The sequence below is a fragment of the Aquarana catesbeiana genome, linkage group LG11 (assembly GCF_042186555.1).
Source record: "Aquarana catesbeiana isolate 2022-GZ linkage group LG11, ASM4218655v1, whole genome shotgun sequence".
NCBI lineage: Eukaryota > Metazoa > Chordata > Amphibia > Anura > Ranidae > Aquarana > Aquarana catesbeiana.
This window is the reverse complement of record NC_133334.1, coordinates 281,243,358-281,256,257: the sequence shown is the minus strand read 5'-3', so window position 1 is coordinate 281,256,257 and position 12,900 is coordinate 281,243,358. Positions and strand designations below refer to the sequence as shown.

General features: G+C 44.6%; 1 protein-coding gene across 1 annotated transcript in view; it reads right to left on the bottom strand.

Annotated features, from left to right (window-relative positions):
* Positions 1–865: 865 nt before the first annotated feature.
* ACSF3 (acyl-CoA synthetase family member 3) overlaps positions 866–12,900 on the bottom strand; it is a 57,228-nt gene continuing 45,193 nt past the window's right edge. The window contains exons 8-10 of the mRNA XM_073605940.1: positions 6,941–7,075; positions 6,748–6,859; positions 866–3,534 (exon numbers count right to left, since the gene is read on the bottom strand). Coding sequence (XP_073462041.1) covers positions 3,387–3,534; positions 6,748–6,859; positions 6,941–7,075 — 395 coding nt within the window. The 3' untranslated portion in view covers positions 866–3,386. The remainder of the gene's footprint in view (positions 3,535–6,747; positions 6,860–6,940; positions 7,076–12,900) is intronic.

The window sequence follows — 12,900 nt, the reverse complement described above, 5'->3', positions numbered from 1 at the left end:
CTGAACATAGCAGTCAAAGTGATCGAAGCCTCTGGCTTGAAAAAGAGGAATTACCGCCTGGAAACGCGTAGCCACGCTCCCTTCCGGTATCTGATGTCACAACCTGGCTTCCCACACTGTCAGGTTGTCTTTCCTGGCCAGGGATTGCTTTAATGCCAGTGGAGATCCATCGCCTCTTGACTTGGACTCGGATTGCTTTTGTTCAGCACTGCCATCTGATGACAGCTTTGGTTTACTAGAGGCGTTCTACGTCTGAAAAAACGTGAGTGGCCATTGTTTTGGTTTTATTAATATAGACATGGCACGCTGCACTTAGAACGCGTCCTCTTGTGTCTTTTTCTATTTTTTTCTTTAGAAGTCAGAGAAAGAAAGACTTCTATCTAGGCTATACACAAACAGACAAAAACCCCTGTTGTTTAAGGGCCCTTTCACAGCGCCTGAAAATCTCAAGAAAAATGCTTCGCTTTAAAACCAATAAATGTTTCACACTCTGGTGTTGCATTTCCGTTGCAGTAAAAAAAAAAAAACTGCTTGCAACATGTTTGGGGAGCAAAAAAAAAAAAAAAAATGCACCAAAAACACTCCTCCTTATTGAAATGAAAGGTAACCCCTTCAAAAAGAGATTTTGGTGCAGTTTTTTAGTCACATGTCCTTTGAAAAGAGCACCGCAAATGCTGCAAAAGCGCTCCATTAATACATAGGTGTAATACATAGGTGTTTTACTGGCAGCCCTTAGCCTCACTTTAGAGTCCACTAATGAGGGCAGGTGACCTGAGCTGCAGTGCTGAGTGTTGGCCAGCAGATAAGAAAGGTTCAAGGTGGACACAAGTACGGTACATACAGTATTGTTTAGTCAAACACAAAGTAAAAATAGACGCAATCTTTATTTATTTTTATGTATTTCTCTTTTTGAGTTAAAAATTGAAAATCAAATAAAATTAACATAAATTAAAACAATAAATTTAATTCTAGAAGTTTACTGCACACCAAGGTCAAAACGTGGAAGTTTCCACACTTGAGGGATACCACAAACTGAGTAAATCAGCGATCACAAAAAAAAAAAAAAGCTAATTTAACCTCTGAACCTATGGTTATAGTGTTACACATTATGTGGTGCTTTACAGAGTAAAATGGTGGTGCACAGTAGTCCTTGTCCCCATGGAGCTTACAATCTAATGTTCTCCCACACTCATACGTCTTCTAGAGCAGTGCCTCTCAACCTTTTTACTTTGGAGGAACCCCTGGCAAAAAGTTTGAGATCTCGGGGAACCCCTGAAATAACGTTCACATCTCCAGCTCACTGAACATTGGGGTGATCAGCGCGCTGTTGATATAACAATTCATTTTAGAAATAGCATTAAATAGAATGAATATTAAAACGTACCTGTTTATTGTAAAACTTGTGCTTGGCCTTTTTTCTGCACAGATTTTCAATTCTGGGCCAAAAATTAGATAAACAGTGTACAGGGGGGCAGCAGGGCACATTACATGAGGGGCAGGACACATTATGAGGCACACAGCAGGGAAGATTAGATGGGGGCAGGGAACATTATGGGGCACATTATATGGGAGCGGGGCACGTTATAGGGCACACTACATGGGGGCAGAGAACATTATGGGGCACACAGCAGGGCAAATTATATAGTTGCAGGGCACATTATAGGGGACACTACATAGGAGCATGGCACATAACAGGGCACATTACATAGGGGCAGAGAGTCCCCGGACTGAGGACACTGTCCCCGGATTGAAGGGGCGGTGCAAGGTGCAGGGCTGATCCTGGGTGGGTGCTGAGGCAGAGGGGGGGAGGACGCCTAAGCCAGTGGCATACCAATGGGGGCTAGTCAGGCTAGATATATGGGCACTGGTCAGGCTGCATTGCTGCACACTAGTGAGGCTGCATAGATGGGCACTGGTGAGGCTGCATTCTTTATGTAGCGCATTGCTGAACTCTGCACTCTGTTTTTTCTCTATCTTATCTTCATAACATTTAGTAGTCATATCTCAAAAATTCTAACAAGTATCTTTTTTTGTCTCATGGATGAAATGTGGGAAATGAAATGGCACGTGTTGCAGTCTGATTAATGGGGAGGGGAAACTGAGGAAATAACAGTAAGAGTTGAGTCTACAAAGACTTTTCAAAAAACTATTTGAGCAAAGCACATACATGTAGCAAGAGACCTGTGCCCTATACGCTGCTCCATTGCCGAGTAATGGTCTCCTGTATTTGGCTGGGAATCTGACACTTCCAGGAGTGTCCATCTCCCGGGTCCCCCACACAGTGTCGGGACAAGGTCATCCAGTGCCCAGGGCAACAATGCCAAACTGCGCCCCCCCCCAGTGTGAGGAGGAGGTGGACGGGGGTAGAAGATAACATAAGAAACAGGAAGAAGAAGGAAGAAGGAAGAAGGAAGAAGGAAGAAGGAAGAAGGAAGAAGGAAGAAGAAGAAAGAAGAAGAAAGAAGAAGGAGGAAGAGGAAGGAGGAAGAGGAAGGAGGAAGAGGAAGAAGAAGAAGAAGAAGAAGAAGAAGAAGAAGAAAGCTCTGTGTGGCCCTCGGCTGTGCTCTCTCTCCCTTCCTGCCTCCTACCAGTGCAGAGCTCCGGTGTCTGATTACCTCTGCCAGCTTCTAAACAGTGGACTGATGCACTGACAGGAAGGAGGTGGGGGAGAGAAAACACAGCCCGCACCGCTTCCCCCTCCACCCTCCTTGCCGCTCCCACTGCTGCACCAATATGAGTAGTGATGCTGCGGTCACTACTTCTGTCAGCCTTGTAACAGAAGGAAGGCTCTCCCATCCCTACAATAAACCACTGCGCCCAGGGCAGCCTCCCCTACCGCCCACCCCTTGTCCCGACCCCCCCCCCTCCTCCTTGCCGCTCCCAGTGCTGCACTAACAAGAGTAGTGATGCTTCGGTCACTACTTCTGTCAGCCTTGTAACAGAAGGAAGGCTCCCCCCCATCCCTACAATAAACCACTGCGCCCAGGGCAGGCGCCCCACCTGCCCCCACCCCTTGTCCCGCCCCTGCCCCCACAGCTCTCACTGGTTCCTCTTGCTGTTCTCTGCATCAATACGGTGTCCTGTAGGTGTTGAGCCTCGTTTACAGGTACGTTGCTTCGTTCAAACCATTAAATGATGTGAAAGGGTCTCTTTAAAGCTTTCACATGTGTAAGGATGACCCACACCTTTATTTTGGCCAATTTACCAGGACGTATCAGAGGTATTTTCTTCTCCATTCTGGTGGTGTTAAATCAGCTATACCACCTACAGAAACTGGCCGCACAACGCCGTGCAGGCATCCACTGCTGTATCTGCATAGTGATCGTGGCCCCTGAACGCAGGGCTTACGATGAACGTGGTGTCCCGGGGTGTACAGGAGCGCGTGTTCAGGCAGGTATAGTCTGATTCCCCCCTTCTGGCTTGAGATAGAACAGAGACAGCAGTTGCTTTTTATTGATTTTTCCCATCTGGTTTCGGGGAATTTCTTCCACCCGGATGAGCTCAGCAGGAATGCAGTACGGGGCCATGAATGCCCTAAATGAGAGAAGGGAGCCTGGCTTAGTTACACGCATCATCACATACATGCTGGTGTCTGCACAACTGGTGTATGGCGACCACAGAATTCGTATTTAATAAAAATTACAATGCGGTTTTTGTTTTTTTTCAACAAGACGCTGTCCACTAAGTGCAATCAGTTCATTTAAAGCAGAACTACACTTCATCTGAGCACCGAAATAGCAAAAACGATATTTAATTCATTTTTAATAGTCAAAATAAACTCCCCCCTCCATGCTTTATTTTGCTGAGAAATCACTTGGAAAACACCCCCCTAGCATTTCTAGCTGGTGCCATTTTGAGTAAGGATGAGCTCAGGCGTATTCGCAAGTCCATGTGCCCGCCAGGAAGCTGGCACCGCTGATCACAGGTAGCGAGACATTCCCTGATCTGTGCAGCCGCGGATCGGGAAACGTCTCACTGCCTGTAATTAGCGCTGTGGACATGTGGACTTGCGAACACGCCTGAGCTCATCCGTAATTTTGAGTAAGGGCAGACGAATCATGCACAGGGTGTGCCAGAGTGCCTTGGCACACCCTAATCACCCTGTGCAGCGCAGATTCCTCCTACTTCTCTGGCCTACCCCTGCAGCGCTAATGGCTTCCCTCGGCTTCTCTCCCACCAGCTGCTGCGGGCACACACACAGGGGGATGTTTTAGGATGAGTGGGGGAAGGGGCCTGCAAATATGTAATTTACCAGCCCCTTCCCTTTCTGAATGAACACAGCGTGTGATCGGTACTGTGTGTTTGAGCCTTGGAGTGCACACCCTAATGCAATAGGCTGCGCACACCAATATTCATGTAGCATTGACTTCCTGGAATCCATCTGCCCTTAGTTCAGCCATACAAGCAGGAGGGCGTGCCTAGCTGAGAAAACCCCTCCTTCCTTCCTGATGACTCTTGGGATGTATGACATCATTTGCCTAGGCAAGAAACCAGGAAGCAACTGAAGAAATGTAAAAAAAAAAAGATAAAATAGTTTAAAACAAGTAAATAGGATATACTTTCCTATCTATTTACTAGGGATGGGCTCAGGCGTGTTGAGATCGTACCTGCAAGGAAGCCGTCACTGCACACCGCCAATCATAGGCAGGGAGGCATTTCCCAGACCGCAGCTCCACACACACACACACACACACACAGCCTATGATCGGTGGTGTGCAGCGACGGATACCTGTCGGGTACAAACCGAGCACATCGGAGTCCATCCCTACTACCATATTTACTAATGCAATGCTTGCAGCATGAAGGATTGAAAATACTTACTGTTGATTGGGAAAGAGTGAAGTTCCACTTTAAATGATTGCTAATGAAGCAACTAATGTGCAAAATTCCAACACTCCACTACTGGACAGTAGTGCATTCATGGCAGCGGTGGGGCTGCATTCATGGCAGCGGTGGGGCTGCATTCATGGCAGCGGTGGGGCTGCATTCATGGCAGCGGTGGGGCTGCATTCATGGCAGCGGTGGGGCTGCATTCATGGCAGCGGTGAGGCTGCATTCATGGCAGCGGTGAGGCTGCATTCATGGCAGCGGTGAGGCTGCATTCATGGCAGCGGTGAGGCTGCATTCATGGCAGCGGTGGGGCTGCATTCATGGCAGCAGTGGGGCTGCATTCATGGCAGCAGTGGGGCTGCATTCATGGCAGCGGTGGGGCTGCATTCATGGCAGTGGTGGGGCTGCAGATGGGCACTGACCCCTATTTTGCTTCATGGTTCTTTATTTAAAATTTACTTATTTTTCCTGAAACTTCCCTCTTAGGGTGAAGGTGTGTGTTACACGAATATAAATACAGTATATCCAAATAACACGCCCGAGCTCATCTCTTCACCACACACAGCACAAAGGCAATTCTTGTTGGGCCGTGTATTAGTGCTCGGACGAACACACTTAGACCGAATTTTAATGGTTCAAAGAATTTCAGGCAAAATGGTTGGCCCTCACACATGTTCACTTCATCAAATCTGGCCCTCTCTGAAAAAAAGTCTGGACACCACTGTATTACATCATGTATATAGCACAGTTTATGCAGGAGAAGGAAGTGGAAAGCCCCCCTTGTATTATGGAAAACAAGCTTCTATTTATTTTTTTTCCCACACACATTATTAATGTTTTTTTTATTGAAAAAAGGAGACACACATAAGATATATAGTCAACCAATACATTTATACATCTAGAACGTATTGGTGAATTTCATAACTAAAATTAATCAGCATGAACAAGGATTAACTATAGTCTGGTATTCTCTGCTAGTACTGTAAAAATATGATTACCCCTTTATATATTCTTTATTGATTTATTCATGGAGATTATATGGGAAATGCATCACAGGTGCTGCCTATCCTTTTCCTCTCTGGAGGTCAAAATGTGTGGCTCCTTGTATGCCCTCTGGAGCTGGATTTCGCCTTGAGGAGGTGTGGACGGCTCATGGAGGCCCTTGGATCGCAAAATTTCTTTTAAAATTCTGGTTGTAGGACATATTTTCTTGATTCCACTCTTTGATCAGTAAGTATACCACCAATATGTATATAGATGTTTGTACATTTCCATGTGTTAGAATTATGAGTTTTTTTTATATATCTCTTTAGAACAAAAATCCTCCTGAAGAAGACCAAGACTGTATGGGTCAAAACGCGTTGGGGTATCAATATGGATGGCAATTTTCTAATGTAACCATTTGTTCCTCTGTTCATATTTTAAACTAATTCATGAATTTGAATTCTACTTTGGTATAATAAAAAGATTTAATCAAAACATTCATTTTTGACCAAATTACTTTGCTGCTAAAAAAAAACCCTGGGGGAATCGTCCCATATTGCAAATATCTTGGGGTGTGCAGCCCCATCTTCTCTCATATATGTGTTTTCTAACAATCTTCTTCTCTGGCTCAGGCCCAATTCATCAGCACACACAGGGCTGGTTCACACCAGCTGCAGTGGGACTGTGTTTGACGGCTATTTCAGCGCATTCCCACCACATGGAAAAAAAAGTGTTGTCTCCTATGTGCCTCGTTTACACCATCGCAGGCACATGAACCTCAGTGACTGAGGTGGGCTATTACTACCTAAACATTTTTTTTACTTTAATGCAAGGAATGCATTAAGGTAAAAAATGTTTAGGCTTTAGAACCACTTTAGGCTTAGCTTCAGCTACAGAGAGATTACTTACAAATTTTTTTTTTTAGCCTCTCACCTTGCCCACTGCTTCAGTTCATTCAAGGAAAGAGTATGTCCATCCCGAAGTTTCACAACGGCTGACACGCGCTGTCCCCAGATGACATCAGGTGCTCCAATGACAGCCACATCTATAGAAGAAGATAGCATAAAAAAAAAAATTCAAAAGCTCTGAAGGTGGAAACATTTTTTTGGGGGAAATTCTTACATACCTGTAATGCTTGGATGAGCCAAGAGGTGGCGCTCCACTTCCAAAGCGCTTATTTTGTACCCTCCGCTCTTTATGATGTCTACAGAAGTTCGGCCGAGGATCCAGTATGATCCGTTTTTATACACTGCGGTGTCCCCTAGAGAGTTGCAAAAAAAACAAAAAAAAAAAACAATGCAGCAAAAAAGGGATACAGAACAATCACCAGGTTCAATCAGCAAAGGAAACAATGAGCACAAACCCCTTCTCCCATATATAAAAGCATTCATCCATCTTGGTTTTAGAAGAAAGAAAAATTTCACTGGCCAGTTCCTAAACGTATTGAACATTAAAGCTGAAATCCAGGCAGAAAATAAACACTATTTAAAGCAGATGTGCAGATATAGATATATCTCTCTCTCTATCTATAAAAATCTATTTTTAGATGCCGCTAGTATAAGTGCCTAAATCTATCCTCCTAACAGCTTCGTCTATGCAGTAGAATTCAGAGTGGAAGAGGGAGGGTCAGTATTCTGAGGTGCACTGCATACACATGGGCTGACAGGAGAACGGACAGAGATGATTTTATCAGTCTGATGAGGCTCCCTAATTAAGGGCTGTGGTTGGGGAGGTAACCAAAGCCTCATTGCTTAACTGCAGCAGAGAAACGCAACATAATCCACCCGGCTCTGTTGTGGGATAGAGCTGTGAAAGGCTAGCCATACATGTGTAAATTCCTCTCATTCAGCCCCACAGGGGCCCAAAAATGTCTGAACCCTATAAAGCAGTATTACAACACAACTGACAGAGGGCGCACCGTCTATCCAATGTACACACCTTCAGATGTATTTGGATGATCTTGGTTGTCTTGCACACAGCCACCCTTATTCGTACCCATTCTCCAGCTGCACTATTTTATTGATCATCTATCTTGCGGTCCCATTCACTGTTGTTTGACCTTGGCCATTCTAATTTTACTCAGGTCAAGCCAAGTGACCCTGGCAGTTCCATGTATAATAATGTTAAGCGGTGTCATGGACGGTCTCACAAACCTGGCTGTCCCACTATTCCACACTCTTTACTATTCACAACCATCTGAATGTAGGCTCAGACTGCCCATGCCATAGCCATCCAATGGTTCCTGTTACAAATGACCCTTCCTGTTCTATTTAACCCAGTAGGTTGTACAGGTCACAGTCACCTGTTTTACTGCTGAGCCATTTACACCCATCTCAGACTGGTTTTCTTACAGCCACCTGACCATGGCTGTCTCATCTACACTTGTCCCATGCCCATGCACTGGTTCCATTTCCGCTCATCCCAGACTGTCCTATTTGTTTGACCTGACCCTGGCTGTCCCACCTAAGCTTGTCCCAAGCCCATGTATTTGTTCAATTTCCGCCCATCCCAGACTGTCCTATTTGTATGACCGGCTCTGGCTGTTCCACCTAAGCTTGTCCCAAGCCCATGCACTGGTTCCATTTCCGCCCATCCCATACGGTCCTATTTGCTTGACCTGACCCTGGCTGTCCCACCTACACTTGTCCCATGCACTGGTTCCATTTCCGCCCATCCCATATGGTCCTATTTGTTTGACCTGACCCTGGCTGTTCCACCTAAGCTTGTCCCAAGCCCATGTATTGGTTCAATTTCCGCCCATCCCAGACTGTCCTATTTGTATGACCGGCTCTGGCTGTCCCACCTAAGCTTGTCCCAAGCCCATGGACTGGCTCTATTTCTGCCCATCCCAGACTGTCCTGTTTGTATGACCGGCTCTGGCTGTTCCACCTAAGCTTGTCCCAAGCCCATGGACTGGCTCTATTTCTGCCCATCCCAGACTGTCCTATTTGTATGACCGGCTCTGGCTGTCCCACATACGCTTGTCCCATGCCCTGGTTCCATTTCTGTCCATTCCAGACTGTCCTATTTGTATTACCAGACTCTGTCTGTCCCACATACGCTTGTCCCATGCCCTGGTTCCATTTCTGTCCATTCCAGACTGTCCTATTTGTATTACCAGACTCTGTCTGTCCCACCTACGCTTGTCCCATGCCCATGCCCTGGTTCCATTTATGCCCATCCCAGTCTGTCCTTTTTGTATGACCGGCTCTGGCTGTCCCACCTACACTTGTCCCATGCCCATGCCCTGGTTCCATTTCCATCCATCCCAGACTGTCCTATTTGAATGACCCGGCTCTGGCTGTCCCATCCATCGCCTTCAGGTTCTCCCAGACATATCCATCTCCTCTGTCTGTTTACAGTTATCATTCCGGTCTGCCTTGTAATAAACACAGCGATCTGTCCTAACCTGTAAAAGGCATGGAGATAATCTATCCCCACCAATATCTCAGAGGTAGTAAACACAGCAGTGCTCCCATGGGTGGAAGGGAGGGGGCTTGGGGTGAATTAAGAGCTGTACACATCATCTGCTTCCCGGAGAAGTCTGCCTGGGCATAGAGCGACTGGAATGGGTTGGGTAAAAAAACAAACAAAAAAAAACAGCTTTCATGCGCGTCTCTCACTTTGATGGCATTGACAAAAGGCGAAAAAAAGCAGAGACAAGCATTCAGTGGCCGATTTTGAGAACAGAAGCGCTATTATTGACTACAGCAACCAATCGGATTCCAGATGTTCTTTTCTGGTTCACGATAGGAAGCGAAAGAAACGATCTAAATCGATTAAGTTATCATATTGGCAGAGATAAAATTAAAAAGAAAAAAGGGCATTTGTAAGAATCTGGACCTCCACTCGTAGGCCTCATTTCACACCAGCGTTTAGGGCCACTGGGCAGCAAGCATCAGCGTAAATCTGTGGCATGGATCACAAGTGTGTGCGATTAGATGCGGCCAGGAATCCTGTACAAATCAATGACAGGCTGCAGCGGTCTGCATCTAATCGCACATCCAAAAGGTAGCACGCGGTTAGGGACAGATGAGTGCCACCCAGACGCAAACTGTGCAACTAATCGCATGAAGTCACTGGATATGAAGTTACATGGGAACAGCCATGGTACCCGTCATTGATTTGTGCTGGCTTCCTGGCTGCAATTGCACCCACCTGTGATCTCAGACGCAGCTTTACACTGATACTTGTCACACCCTGGCTGTAATTGGCCATGTGAATGAGGCCTTAAAGAGGATGTAAACCCGCTCTCATCCTTTCTAAACTACTGCCACGGGGGGTTATCTATAAGGATATAGATGCCTCCTGCATGTATCTTTACCTGTCAAATGTCTCCCCTCTGTCTGTTACAAGAACAGAAATACTGCAGATTCTGTGGGCGGGTCTGTTGTCCGGAGCTCAGTGGGTGGAGTCGTGATGTCAGTATGTATGTCAATATATATATACATACATACATATATATACACATACATATACACACACACACACACACACACTTTATAAGGTGCCTGAAAAGATGAAAAATGATTTAATGTGTAATATAAATGACACATTTTAATAAATACATTTGTTAAAAGAGATATGACAATCTTCTTGGTAAAATAATGTGACCAAAGCAATAGTAAATGTAGTATAGCTACTGTACAAGGACGTATTTCTCGACATGTTTCGCTAATATATATAGCTTCTTCAGGAGATTCGTAATGGTCTGTGTACAGCGTATTTACTGCAATACATAAAGGAGATAGATAAGACAGAATACAATAATGCAAAATAATAAGGAAACAAAAATGTCCTAATTCAATCATCTGAAAACAAGAACAGAATTGTGCAGGATCACTTTGGTTCTCCTACGACACACTGATATCCTTAATATTTGGCGGTCCGGTGGCCGTGGTGTGTTCGCATATTGACCTGAAATGAATTTCGGAGTAAGAGCAGTTCCGGTTGTTCCAATTAGGACATGAGGTGTCATTATTTTGCATTATTGTATTCTATCTTATCTATCTTATGTATCACAGTGAATACTCTGTACACAGACAATTACGAATCTCCTGAAGAAGCTATATATATTTTAGCGAAACATGTCAAGAAATAAGTTTTTCGTACAGTAGATATACTACATTTACTATTGCTTTGGTCTGATCACATTATTTTATCAAGAAGATTGCCCTATCTTTTTTAACAAATGTATCTATTAAAATTTGTCATTTTTATTACACATAAAATCGTTTTTCATCTTTTCAGGCACCTTTAAAGTCCCCTGTTCCATACTCCAAGTTTTAACACTTGTCAAAGTCGCAAAATTAGGCATTTGGCTTTGTTTTACCCTTTGGCATGAAGGCGTGTACCTGTAAAAAGGACAATTGTAACAATCCATCTCTCTACTATTAAAGAATTAAATGACTAAGGGCAGTCCGGGGGATTTAAAAGCAAACTGAACAGCCGACATCGTCTTGGATGTTAAACAGAAATCTGCTTTCCATACAGTCAATGATAACCAGGCAGGACTAAAAAATGGTTATTCATCGCAGGCGGCAATCGTTCTCTCATTTTTATAGTCATCACAATGAATGACCAGATGCAAAAGATTCCTTTTCTCCTGCACTGTATGTGGAAATATATTCGACTCAGGCCCGCGACCTCCCTCGCGTCTCAGCGGGGAGCTGAATCCTCCCTGACAGTGCCTCTTGTATGTGCGTGTGGCATCCCCCAAAATCCCCCCCCTCCCTCCTCCAAAACATAAGGAGCCGCATCAATAGTCCTCCATCTGCTCACATACATCACGCTCTTCATTTCAGTTTATTAGCCGGAATAAATCATAAATATTTCATTGTACATCAGCACGGCCAGCGGGGGGAGCCGAGTCATCCATCTCACGCCTGCTCCCGTCCTGCCACCCGCCAATAACCCTTCCACTCTATTAAACAAGATTGATACAGTAGTGGAATCTGTTCGCACGGGGACTAAGGGGGGTGGGGGGTGGAGGGGGTGAAGAGGCTCAGGGGACCCCGGGCAGGCCGGAGCTGCACAGGAATCCACTCGGCACAATGCAGAATTACGGACGCACACAGCGAGCTTTTCCCGTTGGTTAGTTAAAGTAAGTGAACGCGGCGGAGCGCAGGTGGAGGCAAATACAATAATGCCACACAAGAAAAAAAAAAAATAGAGCTTTGTAAAAAAATACTGTCTGATCAATAATGTACTTCACTGTAAAACTTCCCTCAAAGAAGTTTCCTCTGGATATCACTGGGAGCTGCTAATGGGGAAAAAAAATAAATATCTGAATTAATCTTTAACCACTTGCTTATCGGCACTTTCACCCCCTTCCTGCCCCGGGCCTATTTCCATCTTTCAGCGCTCTCACACTTTGAATGACAATTACGCGGTCATGCAACACCGTATTCCTATGACATTTTTATCATTTCCTTCCACACAAATAGAGCTTTCTTTGGTGCTATTTAACCACTTCCAGCCCAAGGACATCATATGTCCGAATGATGCCTGCAGCACGTTATGACGTCACGTCCGGGCCGCGGATATAAACAAAGCTGCCATCCCTGGTAAGCATGAGATCGTGGATTTTTTTTTCTTACGATTTCATGCTTTCCAGCCTGGAGGAGAGATGTGGGGTCTTACTTAAGTTTGGCGTCATTCAATGAGCGTGCGCAATTTTAAAGCGTGACATGTTGGGTATCTATTTACTCGGCGTAACATCATCTTTCACATTATAAAACAAAATTGGGCTAACTTTACTGTTTTGTTGTTTTTTAAATCATGAAACTGTTTTTTTTCCCAAAAAAAACGTGTTGGAAAAATTGCTGTGTAAATACTGTGCGAGATAAAAAGTTACGATGACCGCCATTTTATTCCCTAGGGTGTCTGCTAATATATATATATATATATATATATATATATATATATATATATATATATATATATATATTTATTTTTTTTTTTAGCAGACACCCTAGGGAATAAAATGGCGGTCATCGCAACTTTTTATCTTAATATATATAATGTTTGGGGGTTCTGAGTAATTTTCTAGCAAAAAAAAATTTTGATTTTTACATGTAGGAGAGG